General features: G+C 43.1%; 1 protein-coding gene across 1 annotated transcript in view; it reads right to left on the reverse strand.

The window, feature by feature from the left end:
* Positions 1–417: 417 nt before the first annotated feature.
* LOC144769174 (serine protease 27-like) overlaps positions 418–25711 on the reverse strand; it is a 94639-nt gene continuing 69345 nt past the window's right edge. Inside the window, exon 5 of the mRNA XM_078653190.1 lies at positions 418–816. Within this exon, the coding sequence (XP_078509316.1) occupies positions 418–816 (399 nt within the window). The remainder of the gene's footprint in view (positions 817–25711) is intronic.

The raw sequence follows: 25711 nt of genomic DNA on the forward strand, positions 1-25711 counted from the left end.
GAATTCGTTAATAGCGAATTTTGCATTTGGGATGATGAATCCCAAATGCAAAAATTGCACTCGCAAAAGGCAAGATTCTGAGAATCTTGCCCTTTGCAAGTGCAATTTAGCTTGATGAATCAGGCTGTAGGTCTTTTAGCAGCATATAGGTAAAGCTATTACTTAAAAAGGGCTCCCACAAAATAGGTAAGACGATCAATACCAGCAAGAAAGTGTGATATTTTCCTTACCAGAAAACATATAAGACAGATTGTGAGTGTTCATTTGAAAGTAAAGTGGAACAAAATATGAAGGTCGAACTAAAGAAATGTAATAATGAATGTTTAAAAATGTTAGACTTAACCAATTGGTTCACGGCAGAGTTCTTCAATATATAAAAAAGAAACATTTTAAGATAAAACTGGTAAGAGGAATAAGTTAACCTTGTTTTTGGGGCACCATGCTGGTGCTGTTCTCAGTTGTAATAGTTGTTGTAATAGTAGCAGTAGCTAGTGTAGCAGCAGCAGCAGCAGAAGAAATCACGGTAGTTTTTGTAGTTGTAGCAGATGCTCTAGTTTTAGTAGTTGTAGCAGATGCTCCTTTTGATATAGTAGTATTAGGTGTAGTGGAGACGAGATTGGTATTTACTACTTGTGTCACTGCTAACAGTGTAAATCCAATGTCTTGTACATACTGTGCTATCCAGTCTGCGTAGTAAGATGCACGGGTGTAGACTCCTGGGTATCTGGGCAGAGCACAGTCTTCTCCCCAGCTCACAATTCCAGCTAGAAGCCAGCTGCCGGCAAATTGGCATACCAAAGGACCACCAGTGTCTCTCTGAAACATAAGAGATCAAAGTGACTGATTGCAATTCATTGTATTTTTATTGAAGGCACACCAAGACAAAACAACATTTTGCTCTACATATTTTGAGGCAAAAAAGTATTTTTTTCCCATTTAAAGATGGTGTCAGGAATTTGGAGCACCTAGATAATACTTGAACCAGGTCTGCCAACCTAATATAAAAATTCACAGTTCGATTGCATTGTGGTGAGGTAGAAGCCATGGAAACTGGGCAAAGCCACAGACAGGAGCAGGTCTTTGAGCACCCTCAAATTCTAAGTTATCTCACATACCCTTCTATAATTAACTAAAACATTTAGGGCCATAAATCCAAATTTTAGGATTGTGATTTCCTAATACGATTCTTTGAGAATTGTAATTAAAAAATTGCAATCCTTAATGTATGAAACCCATCGAGTTCCATTTAACAATTCCTAAGGTGGTCGCAATCGACCTACCTCATGAATATTAAAGAGATAGGACGCAATTTGCGACCCATATGGAATCCCTTCCATCAGAGGGATGGTTGCCTGCTGAGGCCAGCAGACCACCATGTCGATGAATGCTTTTAAAAGAAAAAAGAATACTAAAGAATCCATGTCTACATAGTGGAGGCATAGGGCATTTTGTGAAGAAATATCAAAAGAAGCCAAAATTCTCTCTGAAGGGAAATGACGAGCACCACCAGTAGGAGGAGTTACTTTTGTGCTTATGGGTCAAGTAGCAACTCCAAAATTCATCATATTATCAATAACTTGCAGTCTTCTGCCCCTCATCTAGTGCTACAAACGACAATACGATTTGAAGAAAAGACCTTTCCGTGGGTAGTAGGGATGATTGACTTGAGTAACAGAGATCTTTTGTGATATCAAACATCCCCAAAGAATAAAATTACCAGGCATTCAGAAAGAAAACAGTGAGCCTGTGAGAGCCGCTGATGGAACCACTTTGTCATCTAGGCCTATTACTAGTCATATTAAACCAACAGTGTTAATATGAAGTGATGGGCAACAGGAAATAATCCACTTTAACTTGATTGATGCTCTGCAATATCAGACTATATAATGGCTACCCTGGCTCTCAGAGCATAATCCAGCCATTGACGTGGAGAACGGAACTGTCACTAAGACCTCAAACTATTGCCTGGAGCATTGTTATATCCAATCTAAATGACAGTGCGAGGTTTCTCAAGCCATTCTGCTTTCTTTTAGGGAATCATCAATCTTTATCATCAATACAATGGAAATACCACCAGAGTATGAAGAATGTGATTTGGTCTTTAGTGAGGTGATGACAGAGAAATTACCCCCCTAGAGTACATATGATTGAAAGACTGAATTAAAGCTGGGATGTGTTCTTCCTTGTAGTAGATTCTAAGCCTGAACCGAAGCTGAAATCAAATACCAGAAGGAATTTATATAACCTTCCCAATCTCTGCTTTCTTCCTTATCAATTCTTGTGCCTTAAAATGAAGGGAAGCTAATGACCTGCATTGATTATTGTCTCCTCAACCTGGTGCCAATTAAAATGATGTTCCATTGCCCTTAATCAGTGTCCTGCTAGACCACATTTAGTACCTAGATCTAAACAAAATTAGATATGAGAGGAGCCTGTTATCTTATAAGAGTGAGAGAAGGTGATGAATGGAAAATGGCCTTCCAGACAAAATATGGACTGCTTAAATATCAAGTGATGCCATACAGTCTTTGCACTGTACCAGCAGCTTCCCACCATTTCATTAACAGTAGTATGGGAGATTTGGTTGATAAAATCGCAGTGGTGTATCTGAATGGTATCCTACATTTCTCAAATACGTCAGAGGAACACACTGAGTATGTAAAACTGTCTTAGAGAGGTTGTATAAGATTCACTTATACATTAAATTGAATAAATGTCCTTATGTCTAAAACAGTGGCATTTCTGGTTTTTGTCCTGTCTCCCAATGGTGTCACTATGGATGTCAAGAAGGTTAGGGTAGTGGCTGAGTGGCCACCACTTCCAGTGTCAAGGAAGTAAGGGCTTTATTGGCTTCCTCAATTTCTACAAGGGGTTTATTCAAGGATTCTCCCAGGAAATAGTACCAATTACTCAACTGCTTAAGAAGGGAGCAGCCTTTATTTGGTCTGAAGAAATGGAACAGGTTTTTAATTTTTTTTAAAAGGCCTTTACCACGGCAGCAGTCTTACTACATGCATACCCAACAGAACCATTTTATTTGGAAGCTGATGCTTCAAACCAAGGCATTTGAGAGTTCAATCTCAGTGTCATGAGGTCACTGACCAGTTACACCCTGTGGCCTATAGACCAAGAACATTCAACCATGCAGAAATAATTTGAACCTTAATGGAAATTAAGTATTGGCTGGTAAGGGTGTTAAGGACGCTTTTCAAGAACGGAAGTATTATCTGCTCAGAGCTAAAAATATAGCACAGTTTTCACAGATCACATGGACTTCCAATTTCTCAAATCTGCCAAAACATTAACTCCATGACAACAATGTTGATCCCATTATTTTGCTGATTTTGACTTTGTGTTAACCATCCACCCAGGAAATATGAATGGGAAGGCTCATGTATTTTCATGGATGCAGGTGGAACCATACACAATAATGTCAACCCATAATTCCAGAAACAAAAATTATGTGTATAGATTAGTGAGTGTTAAGATGAAGTCAGAAAAACTATGACTCCAGAGGAAATTTCTATTTGAGAAAAACAAGAACCTGGAATTGCTAAATACATTTCCTTATTAAAGTGGAGCAGTGTTTTTGCCTGCAAAATTCATTCAAGAAATGAATGTCAAAATCATTCGCTGGCTTGAAATGAAGGAATCCATTATGCTACAGATATTGTTAGGCATTACCTTTGGTGGGCAGGTATGAATTTGCATATTCAGCAATATATGAGTACCTGTGAAATCAGTGCATGACAGAAGCCTAGTAGGCAAGCCCCCCAATGGTACTTAAAACCTGGTGCATGGTCAAGATGGTTACAAGGACGGTAACGCACTGGAAACATTCCTGATCCGGGCCCATATACAATTATACTGCAGATGGTATTGCAGCTCTCCCCCAGTCCGCAAAACCGCTAACATTTTCTCTGCTGGCATTGTGAGGGCTGCGAATGCCAGGCCGCACTCTAGGACTGTTGGGACCCCCTGTGATATGTGCCGTATCCCCTGGCCCCAGTGACTGGTAGAGCGGTTGTGGGCACAGCGAGATGCGGCTAGGGAGCCTGGTGAAGGTGTAGCAAGGTGCGGCAGCAACCCACAGGCAGGGGCTGCACCACACAGGATCGTGGATTGGGGCACCTGTGTAGCCTTTTTCCCTGCTCATCCAGCTGCTGGCTGGACACCCTGGAGGCCCCACTGCTGGGTGTGCATGGTGTAAGGACCACGCATAGGGGGACTACTGGGGACCAGCACTGGTAGTCCCATGAGAAGAGAGCATGAGGGAGAGGAGACTGGAATGCGGCAGGCATCCCCCTACCACTGAATATGAATTAAAGGGGGCATCAGTGCCGGGGGCCACATTGAATCCTGCACCGCTTGTGGCCTGTGGAGTGTATCCAACAGTCGCTATGCCCTCCCAAGGCATTAAATCGCAGATCCCTGATTGGGTCCAAGCTTGCCTGGGGTGTGCACTGCTGGTACAGAGTGCTGCGAGAGATGGTTAAGTCAAAGGACCTCAAGGTGGGTGGTGGACCAGAGCAAGGACCCTCGACATGCACCGATGACCAACAGGCATTAAGCAGCACTATGGAGCAGACATTGCATGCACACACAGAGAAACTAGACATTCTTCTGCTGGCCATTAAAGACATCAAAATGAACCTGCAGCTAGGGCTGGGCGTAGTGCACAGATTTTTGCTATGCAGAACTCCACAGACTTACAGAAAAACTCTGTGAAGTTCTGCGAGTGGTGGAGTGCAGTGCAAAGTGCAGTTTGTGCTGGTATTCCTGTAGATCGGGTAGACATTCTACCCGAGTGGTAGCTTGCACTCTGGAACTTACTGTTCGCAATCGCAAACTTACAGTTTGCGTTCGCGAGCGGGAAAAAAATCCGCTGCACGTTGTGGAGCCAAGTTTTCTGCACTCCGCAAGCTCCGCGGAGTGCAAAAAACTCCACAAACGAGTGAAGCCCTCACCATAAAAATGGGACCTCAGTGTGCGACTACAGCAAACTTGTGGAGCACGTAGACACTGCAGAATCAATGCTGGCCACCATGCTCCCAACTATGACTAAAATGCAAAGTCAAGTAAAGTATATACAAAAGGCCAATGACTTGCTCGAGGCGAGAGTGAACAATGTTGAAGGCCAATTACGGCATAATAACCTGCACATTATTGGTCTACCTGTGGGGGGGGACTAGAATGTAATCGTTCCTCTACAACTGGTTGCAAACACGGTCCTAGAAGCGAGGAAGTCGCCATTTCTTCACTGAATGGGCACACAGGGTTTCTGCCAGGAAACCTACTCATGGCGCGCCTCCCAGACCAGTGGACAGCACTTTAACAGGAGCAGGGCAGATATCATGCAGATCGCCAGGAGCAGACGCTCATGGAATGTGGAACACAGGATGGTAAACATATTTGAAGATTACAATTTGGACATTCAGAAAGTCCAAGTCTCCTTCTTGGACATCGAATGACAATCGTGCTAAATGGGCCTCAAATATTCCCTAATGTTCCCGGCTAAACCTAGGTTGAGAGTCCCGGCCTGTCCACCTTTTCACATCCCTGAAGGAAGCAAGCCAATGGCTGGAATCAGCGAAAGGTGTGATGTCACCCGGTGCTCCTGACAGGAAACAGCAGAAGAAGAAGCGCATAACTCACAGAGCACTAGGGGGTAGGCCCTCGAAGAAACAGGCAGCCAAAGAGAGAGCTCTGGGAGTGTCAGAGATCGAATTGCATAGTAACCTGGAGGCGACACAATCTGCCTCCCCTCTAGACTCCCCAAGGCAAGTAGGTGAACTTATAGACTAGGACCTCAAGCAGGATCTGAGGGAGGCCGACCACTATCCCAATGACATCCGAGCACGTCATACGAATGGGACACTTTTGTATCCTTTGCTTATTGCATCTATTGTTGCACCGTTTGGGGGCAGGATTGGGTGAGTATAGGCTGTTGCCCTGCGCAGGGAGGGGGGCTATCGAGTTAATACCACAGGCCAGACCTTCCTAGTGGAATCATTACAATATGTCACCGACACTTGATCTACCCCCGAGAACCAGGTAGAACCGCTCAGTACACCAGTTTGTTGGTTAGGAACATGGATGGGCTACCGTTGTAGTCCTTACATAGGGATGGGAGCTGGGAATTTTGTGGTGATTATGCTTTATGTCAACACAGGCACTGGAAGTTTCCTATGATCTCAGGGCAGAACAATGCATCCACAGACGGATGGAGACCGGGGACCCCCCAAGACCATGGTCGCCTGACTTGAAGAAACATCCCTTAAATATACACATCTGACCTGAAACATTCAGGCAATAGCTGCATCCATTAAACGCCACAAGACTCACGCATAACTAAAGTGCATGGGGGCAAGATTGAAAGTACAGGAGACACATTAAAAATTCACAGAACTCCAGAAAGTATCTTAGAGGTGCTGAGGACAGTTGGTAACCACTACAAATTCAGCTCGGCTAGAAGGGTGTTGATTTGGATATCACCTATAGTCCCATTAGTAATACTTCATAAGGTCGTAGACAAAGAAGGGAGGGTGTGGTAGTAGAAGATACACTAGATACAGAGCTGATGTCACTAGTTGCGATGTATACCCCCAATAGTACTCAACCACAGTTTCTGAATGGAATCCCTCCAACTACGGCACAGAATCTGACGGCCCGAGTACATGGGGAGGAGACTTCAACTGTGTGCATTTGATTAAATTAGACAGATTAACACCCCCATTGAGTGCCAGATGGCCTCGCATCACTTCGCTTCATGGAACAGAGACTGTCAGCTCTATGATTTATGGGAAAGAATGCACCCCGACAATTCAGAGTTCTCATTGTACATCGGCTGCACACTCGTATAGATCTATATTCTCTTGTACAACAAAGCAATCTCCAGATGTGCCATAGACTCAGAATACATGGGCGGGCATTGTCTGACAGCTGCCCATTGATCAGGCGCTGTGCGGCAACACCCATGTTCAGGCTAATTATGCAGGCTCTACCGGACACGCCACATGCCATACAGTGAGTTTTGGGAAATATTTTACTGAAAACACCAGCAGAGTGTCAAACAGGGGTATGGAGTGGGAGGCCATTGGAGTAGTGGTACACATGCTGTGTATGAAGACCTCATATGGTATGAAGCACACACTGACCGATGAGATAATGGCAACAGAAGACCCTATGAGAGTGGTATAGGTGTCAATGGGGGGAGGCATTGGGGATGGATGCTCTATCATCTATCTGCATTGCAAATACAAGGAACTGGAGGAACATCTTAGGTGGATAGACTATAGGAAGTATGTCGCCCATCAACACACAGAAGGGAGTAGGGCAGGTCAACTATTAGCATGGCTCCTTCACATGGACACCCCCAGAATTCCCATTGGGGCAATAAAATGACCATGAGACAAAATAGTCACCATGAGAGCAGCCATCATCTATGTATTTGCGGCATACTATTTCAAGCTATATGCCCCCAAAGACAGGATATACAACGCAACCTTGGGCTCGTATGTAGAAAAGCTACCCATTTGTAGATTAGACCCCCTATAGAGTCCACCCTGGAAGAGCCATTTACAATAGCAGAAGTACGAGTAGCAATAGATTATATGGCATGTAATAAACTCCAAGTCGCTGATGAGCTCCCAATGGAGTTCTATATGATATATCGGGGAAACTGGCCCCCAAGCAGCTTCAAATATATGTAGAGGCCAAAGAGACAGTAATCGTATCCCGGAAGCTAAGCGAAGTGATGTGAGTTGTACTTCCTAAGCCGGGTTGGGATCCCCTTGATGTGCACTCCTGTCGCCCATTTTCGTTATTGCACACAAATTGCAAAATACTCGGGAAGGTGCTAGCTAGTAAGTTTACCCAGATAATCAGCACCTTGATTCACCCGGACTAAAATTAGTTTATAACGTGGAGGAACAATTTCCTTAAAATCTGACGGCTATTCTCTGTAATGGAACTCACACCGTGGGTTCATTGTACACATCTGTTGACTATGTCTCTAGACATAGAGAAAGGCTACAACACTGTAGGTTCACCTAGTATAAAGGTGATACTGGAGAGAATGGGGTTTGGCCCGGATATTAGACAGTGGTTCAGACTCCTGTACACGGACCCCAGCAATGAGTCGGTAAGTGTAAGGAAATCTCCAACTTTTTCGATAGGCTGAGGCATCAGGCAGGGGTGCTCGCTATTCCCTTTCATATATCTTACTATTTGTGTTGGTCATGGAGCCACTTGCAGCCAGTTCAGGAGCAGAGGCCCAGACTTGGGGATACCGAACAGTGCCACTTGGGACACCATCTTCCTATAGGCAAATGATGCACTAATTTATATTGCGACCTGCAGCAGTCCATAAAACCCATGATGGAGGTGTTGGCGTGCTTTCAGATTTGCAAATTTACCCATCCAAGATATTATTGTTACCACTAATGAAACTGCCTGATACCCGATGAGCAGGGGTGATAGATAGTGGCCTCGAGTGAAGATTGGATACGCTTGAATATTTGGGAATGCAAGTATACCTCACCACTTACAACGGGGGAACATGACTAAAGTGGTGGCTGGCACAAGGCGGTCGCCACAGGTTTGGAAAACCCTCCCCCTCTCTCCAATGGGTAGAGTGGCTTCTGTGAAAATTCTGGTGTTGCCAAGGCTGATATACCATTTTTTGGCCTTACCATTACTTCTACCTGGGACATTCTTTCGGGAACTGGACAGTGTGCTGACATACCTGGTCTGGGCAACCAGTAGGAAGGGAGTGGCACTGCATAAGTTGCACAACCCATTGGACAAGGGTGCGCTGGAAACATTGAGTTATGAGTTATACTACGCGGAGGCCCAATTACAGTGGCCCATGAAGTGGATATCAGATGGCTCAAATCCAGAGAAGACGGCCATAGCACATGGGTTGCATGGTTACCAGCTATTGAAGTGGCTGATGGGACCCTGCACCAGGGACTTCTCCATAAATGAGCTGGTGAATGTGACAATGTTGGCATAAGTACGTGCTCTCAGGGACAACCACCAAACAATTTTCTCCATACCTGCTGCTGTGGGTGCTGCCAGCTTTCTATGCAATAACCCTCCACCACAATACAAAGCACTGGTCGGAATGCAGACTGATCTCTCTGGGGGACATGTACACACATAATATCTTGCTGATGTTTCAGGAGGTGATTGATGCCTACAGCATAGGAGGCCCAGTCCACTTCCTGACATATAATACACTGATGCTTAAACTTAAGCAAACATAGAAACAGGATCAGTTAGAACCGCAAACCTCAGACACCCTACGACATTTACTAGGTCAAGGGGGAGGCAGAAAAGTGATCAACCTGTTGTACCACACGCTGCTGGGGGACCAACTTATGGGGTAGTCTACCTTGGGGAATAAGTGCAATATTATAATAGGATGGAAACTGACAGACAAAAGTGGGAATCCACACAAGAACAAGGCACAACAGTGTCCAGGACCCTGAGACTTACATACACACAAACTTAAACAACATGTACCTAACCTTTACCCGATTTGGTCGTATTTTCCCAGAAGCCATCCCAGAATACCGCAGGTACGACTCTTGGGATGCTGATATTTAGCATATGGCCTGCCCCTAGCTTGCCTACTTTTGGGAGGCTATAGTGGCGACCATGACTGAGCTCATGGGTAAACCACTTGTGAGGCACCCAACGCAATGCTTGCTAGGAATAGTAGCATGCACACAAAGAACTAATAAGGGCCTGATTTAGATCTTTGCGGATCTAGTCCCGTGATCACTTTTCCATCAGTTAATCCATCCGCCCACTAGGCTGTCAGCGCTCTCAATTTAGGTGCTGCCCGGGTCTATGGATGTTAGTCCATCTGAGTGCCACTGTCTCTGCCAGACATTTCCTCCTGTGTTGACAGCATCATAGGCAAAAGCGGCTGTCTGAGGAGGTACAGCCAATTTTTCCACCGGGCCAATGATGACATTCTTCTCAGTGAAGTAACTGTGGCAGGTAAACCTCCACGCCTGAGTTAGCAGTTTTGAAGGGATTTAAGGAGGGAAAGTATCTTTTTTTCGATTTTCCACTTCCATTTTCATCATGAACTCGATCATCCAGGTGCTTCTTGTGCAGCTGCTATTTGACCACAAAGCAAATCAACCTCATCATCGCCGGAATAGAAGGTACGGCTGTATCTTGCCTGTTTTCTTTTGAACTATCTGTTCACATTTGCTCTGGACTTGTGCATTTTAAAATTTCTCTTACAAGCATTTTTTTCTAATGTGTAATGCATATGTGTGCAATGTTGTTGTTTAAAAAATGTAAAGAAACACATCTGTATTGACTTATTTTTTATTTTTTTAAATTTGGAGCAAGCTTCCATCATGATAATGGACACTTAAAATTTGACATAAATCAAAATACATAATGTGTTTGTACAGATGTGTTTAATTATTTTCGTAAACAACCAAATTATAAATATGCATTACGCTTTTTCAATAATTAAAATTTTGTAATTGCGATAGACAAAAACTTTTTATAAATAAATTTAAATTCAATGTTAGTTCGAAACTTAAATCCTATTTTTATATATTTATGATATTTCCCCTTGTGTAGTGCATTTCCTGTATTTCAATGTCGTTGTGTCTATTATTTCACTCATTAGGGTAAACTAAGCACACCTGTATTATCACCTAAATATAATAATTTCTATTGCAGTGCCTATTATCGTGATGAATGCTTGCACCAAAAGTTTAATGTCCATTACATTTTGTTTTTTTCTAATGTTTGGACTTATAGCAATTTTATTTAAAAATGTTAATAGGAATATGTATTTTACATTTTCATCATTAACATTTTCAATCATCAATGAATTCTAAATAAATTATAAGGTTAGGACAAACCTTGTAAAAATATTTTTCGTTATTTATAATTGAGATGATTCTTTCATGAACGTTTTTTTATTAAAATAAATAGTAGGAAAAAACGGTTTTCAACAACCACACCTTGTAGCTTTGTTGCCTATAACTTGTCTCCTGAATATAGTCCAAAGGGTAACCTCCACAGGAAGGGCCATCTCTTGGGCACAAAGCAGGCACGTCAAGGCTTTTTGTTGGGAGGTGAGGGTTTAGGTTTGGTAAGGGTCAAGGTCAGAGTAGAGAAGAATTCAGAAGGAGGAGCAATGGTAGGAGGGGTGGTAGAGGATTGGCTTTTGGAGGTAGAGGGAGCTAGAGTGTATGGTGTGCTTGCGCCTGTATGTTTGGCAGTTGCATGTCAGTCTGTGGTTTGCTGTGTATGTTTGGATGTGTGTTTTTTGGCTGGGGTTTGATACTCTGGTGAGGGTTTGCTTTTGATTGGTGTAGTTATGTATGTAGGTATGCTTTTGTATGAATGTGTTTCTTTTGATGAGTGTGTTGTTGTGGTGGTTGGTGTGGTTATAGTGTTTTGGGTGTGGGTGTGGTGGTGGTTGTGGGTGTGTTGGCAGTTATGGTGCTTGTGGGTGTGGTGGTGTCTGTGGTGCTTATGGTGGTGATTATTGTAGTTGTGGGGGTAGAGATGGTTGTGGGATAGGGTGATGGCTGTGGTAGTTATGGATGGGATGGTGGTTTTGAGTGTGAGTGCGGTGGAGGTAGTGGTGATAGTGGGTGTGGTGCTTGTGGGTATTGTTCTTGTGGTGCTTTTGAATGCAGTTTCAATAGTTTATATGTTGTTTTTGTGTTTGTTTGTGTTTTGCTGTATATTTATGTTTATGTGTTTGTGTGAGATTGTGCTGCTTGTGTCTGATGCAGTGGGTGCCTGCAAAGAGGTGAGTGTGCTTGGGATAGAAGTGAGAGTTTGGATTAGGGCTGAGGAAGGGACCTGAGTTTGGGCAGTAGGTTGGGCTGGTTGGGAGGCTGGGGTAAATGAAGAGCCTGCTATTTTGGCAAACAATCCCAACATGCCAGATAATGAACCGTGAATGGCATCGAGAAATGCAACCATTTGTTACATTTGGCCGGTGAGCTATTCACTATCTCAATTTGGCCTACAGAGATGCTGCGTGTAGGTCAATAATCTCCTCACTTAGTGCAGCCAGAGTGACAGGGGTAGGGGGTGAGCAAAGGAGACCCTAACCCTTTTAGGAGTTTGGGTTTGGCCAACTGGAGGGAGCAAGAGGGGAGGTGGACATGTGTCTCTGAGTGGTGGACAATGATAAGGACTTTATAGTTTTGATAGGGACTCACACCACTAGTAACTGGTCACTTATGGAGGCATTCGATAAAAATGACAACGTGGGACCCTTCATTCCAATCACTTAACCCTCCATGCCACTGTGTCTGTCGAAGTCTGATGCTTCACTGCCCAAAACACAGTGGCCAGCTGCTTCCCTGCCTCCTTGGCCAGTATCCCCTTTATAAGCTCTTGAAGATGCTGTAAAGACATATACACGTCTTATTGTATCTGTGTACATATAACTAATTATGACGTTTTTTCAAAATGTTTATACTTCACCTGCTACAAGGCATTTAAACGTTGGTTTATGCCTATTGTTAATACTTGCATGTAGGGAACATCTTCAAAAACCATTTGGTCACAGTTTTGTAATTATTTATTCTTGCTCCTAATTTATTTTTCATAATTTTTCTTAACTGTTTTCAATTCTCTCTAGTAACTGTTTTACACTTCTGAATAGCTCTGATTTGTTGTTTTTCATAGTGAACTAAAAACAGTCCTTTGTAAGTGATCAAAAATATAATGGTGCTGTAACAAAATATAACCATTTAAAATAAAAAAAATAAAAAATGTACCCCCTTCATGCTGCTGTCTTTCTTTCAACTGCTCATCAAGCTGGGGATAGGCCACCACAAGTATGCAGGCCATTAGGGGGTGGGGGGGTCAGGGTGTGGTGCACTTTCTTGGAATGTTGGAAGGACTGCCCAAGGTGGACTTCTGCTGACTTCTTGGTCCAGCACTTCCAGTAGTGAATGCTGAGTAGGCCAAAAGACTCTGCTGCACTACGTGGCATTCTGCAAGCAGCAGAGAGTGCTAAGTCGTGCCGTTCCTGCTGCTGCATGCTGAGGTCGAGCAAGACCTCCTTGTCTCTGTTCTCCCAGCACGCAGCTCTGCCTCAGCTCTGTAAACTTGTGCCTCTGCCTCCCCCAAAGCAGAGCACAGTTTGAGGCCCCAGGACTCTTCTCTCTGCCTTTTGTCTTTTGGCACCTCGCCTCGCTTTTGCATTCGTCCATTCCTTTTTCTTTCTCTGGTTCTTTCGCCTTCTCTTCTTTTTTATTCTTTTGTTCTGTTTATTGTGCCTTCTTTTCCCACTTCCGGCTGCTGCTGCCCCAGTGGCCCCTCCCACCTCCCAGCTGTTCCCGCCTTCCCCCTCACCCTACTTAATGGCAGCAGGGGCGCCAAGGGCAAGTCCATCTGCACCCATCTGCGACCCACCCATGAAAAGCGCCAGGAACCCTGGTCCACCGACCGGCCAGTGCTACGACTCAGCAACACTCCACACACTCAACTCCGGAAGAAACAACAACTGCCGCTGTCAACACCGAACACCACGTAAGGCCAGTTCTCCAGCCGACAGTGCTGCCGCATCTTCACCCACTTCCAGACGGCAGCCCACCGAATCCCTGAGCTTCATCCTCTTCAATGTTCACACCCTGCACAGACACTCAGTAGAAATCTGGAACCTCCTCAGCACCTTCTCACCTGATGTTGCCTTCCTCACAGAAACTTGGGCCAACACCTCTGCCCCCAACAACGCAACCGCCATCCCCGACGGATACAAGTCCCTGAGGAAGGACTGCCCGAACCACCCTGGAAGCGGATGCACCATCACACACACAAACCACATCCCCCGGAAAACCTATATTTCCAGATCAGATCAAACCCAGAACAACTCTATTTGGCACCCTCACCTAAAGACCTCCCAGACCATGCACCATGTTCACCACTACCATCGCAGACCTCATCGCACTCCACTCCACCGCATACACAGACTACGTATTCCTCGGAGACCTGAACTTCCACCTTAACAACCGCAGCAACCCCAACTCCACTGCCCTCCTGGACAACTTTTCCAACATCAGACTGAGACAGCTTGTCTCCACCCCCACCCACAAGGCAGGACATACCCTCGACCGCATCTTCACTGGAGGACAAAACATTAACTTCAACCACATCACACAACCCCTCTGGATGGACCACCACTGCATCAACTTCTCCATCTCCATGTTCAACGCACACAGGCCCATGCCTCACCCCCGTGCAGGGTCTGGAGCAAGATCACTGAGTAGCACCTCACCTCCACCCTCAACCGAGCACCTCCCCCCAACACTACTGATGCCAACTCCATGGCCAATGCACTCCACAAATGGATTACCAACTGTGCAGACATTCTCGCCCCCCTCCAAAAACTCTTGGAGGAACAGCAAAACCCCAGAAGCATGCTCCGCCTACAAGACTGCCATGACAGAACACTACCAACTCATCAGAACCACAACAAACTTCACCCAGAACAGAATACTCACTAACTCCCACAACTCTAAGGAACTATTGTGGTGTATTTACTATGGGTACTGTATCGATCCCCCTATTTCTGACCCTTGTCTGGTTAATAATTAACTAGCAGCCATTCAACTGCACAGAAACCCGTTATCTAGGTCATAGCGCATGCCATCTCATTAGGCAAGCACTATTTCTCCAGCCCCCTAATAGGCATACGGTGTTCTCAAAACAAATCAAACCTACCACGACCTGGGAAATCCCCACAGCCATTGTTTGATTTAGCCGAGAACTTCAGTAAAGAATGTGCGAACGACCAGTTCGTATGACATCCTTATTGACGTATTTATGTCCATCCTTACGTCACTCCCGGCACCTTTCAGGTATAAATAATACCGACATTGCCTTAAGCAAAGACACGAGGTGGTGACAAGATTGGAGCAGCGAGACTTGCCGAGGAGCCCAGCTGACAGCGAAGCCCACAGACGCTGCCCCTCCTTTCTGACGCGCTGAGAGAGAGAGACGCTGCCTTTTCTCCTGCCGAGAAATCCAGCTCCGGCGCTTCCAAGCAGCCCTCGCAGGCAGCTGGAATATCAAGACCTGAGATAGAGATACCAGCTCTCCAGCCTTCTAAACTCCCAGGTACTGAACTGAATCATCCTTTGTAGAGAATTCTTGAAGCAGACCCTTGGCAAAGCAAACTTAACTTAAACTGCTACTTATCTACTCCCGCCACGTATTAGGCTTAGGTCAGGTACATTGGGGTAGGCGTAGTTAGCAGCACCAGTTGAGTACGATTAGTCAATGTATATATGTATGTATCTATTTTATCCATTTTAAGTATCATATGGCTAAGAAACCATATCAATGCTTTTACAGTATTATTTTATAATTCTGTTATTACTGTATGCACTTTACTTAACAATAAGTATTGCAATAATAGCGATTCATTTCTCTTGTATGAGAAAAGAGACTGATCAATAAATAACATCTTTTTATTGAACACGCCCGTCTCTTCCTTTTCTCTACAATCTGGTGAAACTAAGAATGCACTGAACTGACTGAGTAAAATAAGTTGTCTTTTGTTTTCACACGACTCTAGAGATACACTCTTGATTAGGGGAGAGCAAAGTTGTCATGTTCTATGGTTGTCAGAAACTAAATCCCTTCTTGTCTATCCAGGGAGGTTAAACTCCTCCTTGTCTATTTCAGAAAGTTTCTAGTGAACTCTGAGCTAGCTGGCACACACATAACTTTAAGTCTAATATCGACAGTAGAAGTCCTAGTTAACCTCTGTCCTACAACTATACTATTGAAGATATTATTCCAATGCGCAGAGCCTATTGGGATGATAGGAACTACACTACATGGCGCCCAACTGTTTGGATAGGCGATAAATCTAACGTAAGACATTAGAGTAACTCAGTCGTGCTTTTTTACACAGACCCCTTTTCCCCATAATACTCCAAAGACGTCTGGAGTGGGTGAAAGGTTAAATCCGCCAAACTTAGTAGGAGGAGACTCCTATGTATGGTTCTTGGTTTATTCAACGTTGAAGGATACACTGTTCCAAAATATTGTGCATCTAATCTTTGTTTCCATAGAAACCTGATCTGCAAATAAATAAAATAACTTTCTTGACATTAGAATGTCACAAGATGAAGAAGAAAGGGAGACAGCTAGATTAGCAGCTCAACTCCTAGCGGCTGACAATAGTCTCCTACAGCAAGACCCGGAGGTAATACTCATCCCGGTCAACATAAGGAAATCTATAATTTTAAAACTTATAGAAAATGGGCTGACACCGAGAGGTGGTACAGTCATATTCGTAATTGAGGCACACGAATATCGGCAGACAGAGGTATTCTATTCATGGATAAACTTTCCAGCAGCAAACGCTGTAACAAAGGACTTCCACTATTACAAAATAGAGGAACCTCCTAATGAGTACACTCCTTTCGAGGAGGTGGAAATACCACTCAAATACCAAGAGCACCTGCTCTGGTTTAATGGCGCCCTAAAACATAACAATCACATCACCAGGCTCGGTCCACTAGGTAGACCAGGAGCAACGTGGCCGGTCCTATCCGGATACACACCACATCCAGACATTGAAGAAATGTCTGCACCAGATCTTTTAGCACAGCTAAAACAACTAATTAAAATACACAGACAATTAGTCCAATATGTAATGCGGACTTCAACAGTCCAACCAGCTATTAAAATTCCACAGCTGATCCCTCACCAGGGGAACACAAATAAAATTACACCACAGAACATACAGTCCTGTCTAGGTAAAGTACCCACAAAACGGGAACAAATTCCATTCTGGTTAGCACAAAAAATCACTCAAATAGAGGCGGTATTTCCAGATACCACCCCGGTTGAGAAACACAGGATTCTGACTATCTGTCTTCCAATGGGAATCGCACCACATGTGGAGGACTGTGACACTTGGGGTACAGTCTTTGCTTCCATTTACACAAAAACACATGGTGTTCCATCCATGTCAGTAATACCAGATGTGCTAAAACAAATTCAAGATGAATACGGTCCAGAACCTGCTTTAACTCTTGGTATGAAGTTACTAAAAGACTTCGAGCAGGTCTCTGCAATATTATTAGCCAATATAAAGGGAGAAGCAGCAAATGTGGCGATCCGCCAGAGGTTGAAAGAGACACATATAGCAGACCAACCATTTGAAATTGCCAGAATCATAGAAAAATCCTATGAAGAACTAGGAAGAGATAGTTTGGGTGGAAAACCGGTGAAACCCCAACTTATTGAAAAACCTGAAAAAATATTTATTAAGAATAATCTAAACACTCAAAAAAAGAGCTGGGATGGAAATAAACAATCCACTCCTAAAGAAAAAAGATTCCAGTCCAGAGGAAGGTCTCCTCGGCGGAGAGAAAGATCTCCGGACCAAGTACACAAGTCTCCCCAGAGGGAGCCCTCTGAGAAAAAATACAACCTTAGAAATAGGGATAATCTGAAGAAACCTGATAGATATCAAGATATTGATACACGTCCGTCTCAATCTTTTCAGACTTCCTCGCAGAAATCTGAAAGAAGAGGACGATCAGAACACAGGGAAGAGCACGTCAAGTCCAAAGACAAGGAACCTGCTCATCAAAATAAAAAATTACAGTTTCCAAAAAAGAAGGTAGCCAGTATTAAAGTAATCAACCATGCCGAGAATACTGAGGACACAGCTGAAAAACGGAGAATGGGCTCAGACAATGCTAGACAGCGCAGCAGAAGTGAGCATAGCTCGCAAGATCCTTATGAATCATCTGGAGACAGTGGACACGAATGAATACATTCAGGTGGAAACTGCAGATACCAGAGTTAGCAAACCTCATAAAATATATGAAATAACATTGCGTATAGAGGGGGATAAGACTAGGAAAATAAGGGGTCTCTTTTGGGATAATCTCTCCAAGGGCTATGATATCCTTCTAGCTGAAAGAGACTGGCCACCAGAGTTTGTCAGGGAGTGCCCTCATGGCGAAGAAATAATTATGCCTGCCTTCTCAAATCATATTCCAATTCATAAAAAATATACACTTGCAAGAAAGTGGGCAGTAGCCCAAGCTCCTGCATTATATAAAAACCATGTGGGATGGGATGAGGACTCTCCTCCTCACAAAATCCAGTTAAAATCACAACCTACTGCTCAGAGGCAGTACCCAATTAAGCAAGAAGCTAAAAAACGGGTAAAAGAGATCCTAGATCAACTTGAATACCAGGGGGTGATTGAAACTTGCACCTCACAAATGAATAATCCTTTGTTTCCTGTCTCCAAACCAGACAATTCATATCGTCTTGTTTTGGACTACAGACACCTTAACTCGTGTTGCAAAACCTTTGCAGTACAAAATTCGCATAGTGCTGCACTAATGAATAACATAGTGCACAAAAAAATACAAAACAACATTAGACATCTCTAATGGATTCTTCTGTCAAAATATAGCACCAGAGAGCAGATATTTGACCGCGTTCTCAATAAATGGCGCGCAAAAAAATTTCTGTCGTTTGCCCCAGGGGTTCAAGAACAGCCCAGGATTATTCTCAGCAAGAGTAACAGAGTTACTACAAATATATGATGATGAGGCATTATCTTATGTCGATGACATCTATCTAACAGATGATGACTTGGATACTCACTTGAAGAAAGTGAACACCATAATACTTGGGTTCGCAGCAGAGGGTTACAAATTCAACTTTAAAAAGTCAAGAATTGCCCATCTAACTGTCCTGTTTTTAGGATATGAACTATCAAGTGAAGGCAAGAGCCTGGCTGACAATTTCCTAGAGAAATGTGCTGTAATCCAAGCACCTAGAACACTAAAAAACTTACAATCAATTCTAGGTTTCCTAAATTTCGGAAGAACTTACATTATAAATTATGCAGAGAGAGTTAAACCTCTCTATGATCTTCTAAAACCAGATTTTAAAAGAATCAATTGGACTCAAAAACACACAGAAATTTTGAAGATTTTTACAAACAGATATGTTAGTTAAAACAAAATTACAAACACGTGACAACACACGCAACCTTGTGATTCGAGTCATCCCAGGAAGATGCGGATTCACATACCTGACCTCTAATGAAGGAGAGAAGGTACCAATAGCATACAAATCACACTTGTACACAAAAGCTGAAATGAAATTTAGCCCAACAGAAAAAATTCTAACCGCGGTACAGACTGCAGTAGCAAAAGAACGAGCCCTAGCACAAGGTAAACGAATAATCATCGTGACACCGATACCAGCCCTGGAGGCGGTAACAAAGGCAAGCATTCCGAATGCTAAAGCACTCCATCCAAGATGGATACGATGGGCTAATTCTCTTGCTGCAACAGATGTGGCATACGAATTTGATCCCAACTTAAAAACACAAGAGTTTCTCCAATATGAATTCGAATGTCCTCTGCCGACCGAAATTCTGCCTCTAGAACATTATGGCTGTATAATATATACAGACGGATCAGCACAACCCACAGTGGGGGGTAAGCAAGCTTACAGTGCTGCGTGCGCGATTGTAAAAGGTCGCTGGCACGAAGGAAAATTTAAACCAGTGGTCACTAAAACGCAATCTCTAGGAGACTGTACAGCTCAAAGAGCAGAACTACTGGCATTCAAGATGGCGCTTGAAAATACAGATCGAGAATTCCCCACACTCATAGAGTGCGATTCATATTATTGCGTCCAATCTTACAATGAATACTTGCAGATCTGGGTTCAGAACGGTTTTAAAGATGCAAAAGGTGGCACAATCAAGCATAAAATGCTTTGGTAACAAGTAGTTCTTTTGCAAAAGGAACTACAAAAGACTCACGTGATACATACACTGAGTCATCAACGTGATGGCGTTCACGTTGAAGGGAATTCATTGGCTGATGAGGCCGCGAAGGCAGCTGTGCAAACGGCTTCCGTAGCTGCTATCACTCGGTCAAAAACAAAAATAGACAGCGAAATATTACAGGCTGTCAGCGCTACAGTAAAAGATGCAATAGAAACACTCCCGAAAGGCTTTCCAGTACAGTACTCATACATAACTGATGCAAATAATGTTCCGTTTGCTCGAATCCCTGGAGTGGGGGATAGGGCAATTCCAAACATGGAACATAGGTTAGGACTCATAATAGCGGCACACGAAGGACTTGCTTCTGTACATGCTGGTGTTTCAGCCACAGTATCATTATTAAAACAGAGATACTGGTGGCCACAAATGCGACGACAAACAAGGAACTATGTTCTAGAATGTGAAATATGTCAAAGAATGAAAGTATCAACAGTGAAACGACCAGCACAGACTCACCTTCTAATCTCAGATAAACCATTAGCCTGTGTTTACCTGGACCACTGTGGTCCCTTACAAAGGGATGGTAACTATAAATATATCTTGGTCGCAGTGGATTCATGCACGAGATTCATATGGATGTGGCCCCAGCGATCGGCTGCCGCCAGAACTGTTATAAAAGATTTGCGAGTCTTTATCGGCACATACGCAATTGGCATGCTGCATTCTGACCAGGGTCCTGCTTTTAGCTCTCGAGCTTATAGGGAGGCCATGACCAGCATGGGCATTGCGGTATTCTTGTCCATTTCATCCTGAGGGAAACGGAATCGTAGAAAGAAAAAACCGTGACATAAAGCAATCTATAACAGCAAAGGTATTAGGTTCAGGAGCTGGGTGGGTCAAACATCTAATAAGTGTCCAACGTAGTCTAAATAACCTGCCAAGAAATTCTCTGAAAGGACTCAGTCCGTACGAACTATTGTTTGGGACTAGAATGTTAATCCAGGACTTAGATAGTCAGACTTCAGTGGTTAAAGAAAAATGCTTTGATATCAAAGATCGCTTGGCTATTTTACAGGACTTAAATGAAACAAGAAAAGACCTGAGCAACATAAAGTTGAAACAGCAGCCAACAACCACTGAAGAAAAACCACCTGTCCCAGAAAGGCCTGTCTGGATTCCAAAAGTCGGGGATCTGGTCAGAGAGAAGATCGCGGTAAAGAAGGAATTTGGGCCTTCTTACAGAAAAGCAGTTCCTGTCTTGTCTATCAACGGGACAAGATCAGTAGTACTACCGCCCCTTGCTGGTAAAAAGGAGAACCGAGTCATATCCATCGACCTGGTTAAACCACAATCATGTGGCCAATAACAAATAGTAGGCCAAGTGGACTCCCAAGAAGTAGCAGAACACCAAAGTTTGCTACATCAACCGAGGTTCAAACTGAAGGACTGATCACATTTGGAAAATCGACAGTGAAACAACAAGGACTATGCAACAGAGCAATGGAACTTGAGCCTCTTAAAACCCAAATCAAAGCTTTTCATCAAGAAACAACAACCTACGATGATGTAACTACAGACTTTTCTAATGAAACAAAGCAAAAGCGAAAAGCAAGAACTAATCCAGAAGCAATTGGAACAATTGACAGAACGGCATCCGGCTACTTCATCAACTTCGATGATTCTTCAGAAGAACAAAGCGAACCAGAAGTAAAGCCATCAACAAAAACTTTTAAAGACAAAGCAAAGGAACTTTTTCATCAACTAAAGAGAACCTATCTGACTTCTCCATGGATTGAAATTTGGGTGACATTAGGTGCATTTATCCTCATACTTTGGCTCATCATGGTACTATGCTTGGGCCATTTCATTGAGGAAAAATATGCTAAAATGGACACAGCAAGCCAGAAAATCAACTTGGTCCTTAAACCACACACATCTTCACACGTCAAGAAAAGAGAACTTTCTTCAGTGAACTTCACAGCCAACCCTATACCAGGCGGTGTAGCATGGGACAATACTGATTATGAAATCTATGGCCCGGTTGAAATCCTGAAGTATCCACACCAATTTAAGATCTCGTTAAGTGACTTTGTAAAACCAAGCACATTTGCTGATGATTGGGACTTTGAAAGTATTAATGTTATGTTATGTTATGTTAATTTATTTCTTCTATAGTGCTCGGCGACTCCGAGGAGCATCCCGGCGCTTTGGTGAAGAAAGAGCAGCTAGTAAACAACAACACAACAACTTAAAAGCAGACACAGGAGAAGGATCACATTTATTTCGTGAAAAGCCACGTTTTCAGCTCTCTTCTAAAAGTAAGGAGATTGGGAGTCTGTCTGAGAGAGAGTGGTAGTTCATTCCACTCCTTCGGGGCTAAATAGCGAAAGGATCGACCACCAATCCTTGCACGCCTGATTACTGGGACTGTCATTTTAGATAGACAGGATGATCTCAGAGATCGACTAGGTACATATCGGGAGAGGCGTTTCCTTATGTACTTAGGACCAGATCCATTTAGAGCTTTAAAAGCAAAAGTCAGACACTTGAAAAGAATTATTTTGGCGATCTGTAGCCAGTGTAAAGAATTCAGTAAAACCGTAGCTCCTGCTCTTCTCGGAAGTCCATAGATAGCACGGGCTGCAGAGTTCTGGACTACTTGCAAGCGGTTCAGAAGATATTTTGGTAAACCCAAGAAAAGAACGTTTGCGTAGTCCAGTCGAGATCCGATCAAGGCCTGAACAATAATCTTCCTGTGCTGGAGAGACACTAGAGGAAGAAACTTCCTCAGCATTCGCAGAATGCCAAAGCATTTGCCTGAGAGACACGAGATATGTGGCCCAAAGGACAGTTCACTGTCCACAATCACTCCCAAATTTTTTGCCTTGAGAGACACATTGTCAGGAGGGAACAGATCTTGTGGCCACCAAGCCTTCCAATCCGGTTCACAGGTGCATCCAAAAAATAATTAATGATATGATGTCTGACCTAGTAATGTCTGCTAAATTTACAGAACATGATTATTTGCAGGGTTCGTCTAATTATGATCAAATGTTCTGCTATAACCACTATGGTAACCATTATCTCCATAAATCTGCACAACCTAGAAATGTTTTAAATTATAACCAATGGGAACATTGTGCTACTCCACCAAAGGGTAGTTCCAAAACATTTTTTGATAAATATTCATACTTTTCAGGGTTTAACACAAGTAATGCAGAAACATTTTTATTTCAAATTGTCAAATAAGACAGGTATGAAGACCATGCTTACAAACACAAAATTGATATGTTCAGATTCGTTTTTTGAGCAAATCAATACATTTGGTTTTGATTTCTGGAACAGTAACATTGAAACAAAAACTGTTTGGGGTATAAAAGATTGGCAAGTACAAGGTATAGAATCATTGTTCAGAGCCTGCATGATCCCAGAACAAATTATATTTTTGAATGACACCATTCAACAAACTACCTGTCTTGGCTTAGCCAAAATCAAAGACTTAAACAAACCGTCTATTCCAAAGCCAACAACGAACAGTAATAGCTCTATAGATGTTGAGATAGACGTGAACAATATTTTAAACCAAAACAGAACACATCCTGATTGGAAACAATGGTTGATCTGGCCCACAGACACTAATAACTGTCAAGACAGATTCCTGAACAAAATACAGGGGTTCAAATTGACCAGGCCAGACCCTAGATATTCCCAAAGACAACATCCAGGGATAGTAACTACTTACAGTGTGGGCAAGCTCTGCCTTCAATGGCTACAAACATCCACAATGGCAGAAATTAAGCAACACCTAACTTTACTTCAAGAAGGTGCTGACTTGCGTGATTTCATTATGGGACCACGCAAACAGCGTCAAAAACGTTTCATAGCGGCCTCTATATATGCAGCTTACAATGAAGCTTGGAAAGTAACTCAAATTGAGACAGCAGAAAAAATACGGGAAATTGACCGTATTAATTTGGAAAAATCACTTTCTGTTGTGGACAATGGGTTAATGACTCTGTCCTCCAGAATATATTCACTGGACAGTATTGTGTCTTCAGCAATCGATATAATATCGCAAGACTTACTGATGTTACAACACGGTCAGTCCCAATTGCGTTCTATTGTACAACTTGGCTGGACGTTACAAAATCTGCGTTCAGGCTATGTGCCTTGGCGTTTAATCAACACAACGTCACTATTTAATATCTTTAACCTTACTGATAAACAAATCAGTTTGGCACAGAAGGGTGCTGACTATACAATTCTGAGCATTGAAAAACTTGAGAGATTACCATTGACAATGTCAGAACGACCTGTCATTGAATGGATAATACATGGGATAATAAATATTCCGATAACAACTTTCCAGTTTCAATACTGCCAAAAATATATACAGGCAGGCCAGTATGAAAGGTTGGGTAAAGGATACATTAAGTCAACATGGAACTTGCCCTATACACACGCATGTGTTAGTAATAAAGGACAAAGTGTATTCCTTAGTGGCAATAATTGTGAAAGGTCACTAGGCGGTACACTTCTGTGTCAGGGTATTAGTTTGCATGGAGCATGTGAAGGGAACTCAAATAACCTTTCATGTCACCAGCTAGGCACACCTGCATCACAAATAGAACCCTTCTTTAGGATACTCTCGAACGGGAGTTACATTCTAATTGTAGATCGCAGATGTTGCAGTCTGCTGCCCGGAAAACCTTATCTCATAACCGTGACTACGAAGGTCATGTGCTGTGAACGAGTATTGTTCCCAAACGATGCCCGAGACAGGGAGGCAAGGTTGTGGCCCAGTTTGAAGATTTCTTCTATTCGAATTGATACTTTAAGCAGAATGAAGACTGTGCTCCTACAGACGCCAACCCAGTTAACGTCATCAAAAGAAACGTATGATCTCCAAGTTGCAAGGACAACTGCTGAGATTCATTCACTGTTATCAACCAATTCCCCCATACATTTCGCAGAAATACTGAGCGAAATCTTAAATATTTCTGATACAAGCGGAATCGCGAGTGTATTTAAGACAGTGTTTTCGGGAGCTTTAACCCCATTCAAAGCCATCCTGGGCATTTTTCCTGATTTTGTCCTTTCCATCTTTGGCGGACTTCCTCTCCTTTTGGGACTAGTGGCAGGCATCCTATTTTTGATCCTGTTACTTCGCTATGGCAAACCACGTCACAGACAAGACACCAGCGATAATGGAAGAAACAATCCGAGCTATTGGCTACCGGGACCGCATAACTAAAGTCCTTGGACTAGCACAGCTTAGAGACCTGAACATGACTTGGTTTCTTTCATTCAGACCGATGTGGCAAAGTTGTGTTATGCCTGTATTAAGGTGCTTGCTATGCGGCGAAGAATGCGTGTTGGACACCTGTCTGACACTACAATCGGATGTGCCAATGGACGCAGAGACTTTGTTGGGTCCGGTAACGGCTTATGCATTGTGCTGTCCCCAGCGGCTACCAATCCTGATGACGGCATTCGTGGAGACTTCACCACAACGATTGAAGAGTTGTGAAGTACAAGATGAAAGCAGCATCGATCAGGTACAACCTTCTGTCAGCTATGCTGATCGAAACATCAATGAAGGCAATCATGCTCATGAATGCATGTTACAAAATTTTTCCGAGTTAGTGGAACTTTCACAAGAAGCAGTTGACAGTTTTTTCGAAAGTCTCAACAATATGATGTTTTCACCAGAGCAGAAAGAATGACTTTGAACAAACTAGCACACGGCGTTCCATACACCCTGTATGTGGCCTTCAACTTTGAAAATAAAGCAATAAGAAATTTTCTCACCAGTTTGTACAGAGAGCGAGACATTTTATTTTTTCCCCCATCCATTTCCAAAAATATTTACGATTCTTTGGGACACTTATCTTCTGCTTAAAGTAAAACTAT

Source organism: Lissotriton helveticus, chromosome 7, assembly GCF_964261635.1.
Source record: "Lissotriton helveticus chromosome 7, aLisHel1.1, whole genome shotgun sequence".
NCBI lineage: Eukaryota > Metazoa > Chordata > Amphibia > Caudata > Salamandridae > Lissotriton > Lissotriton helveticus.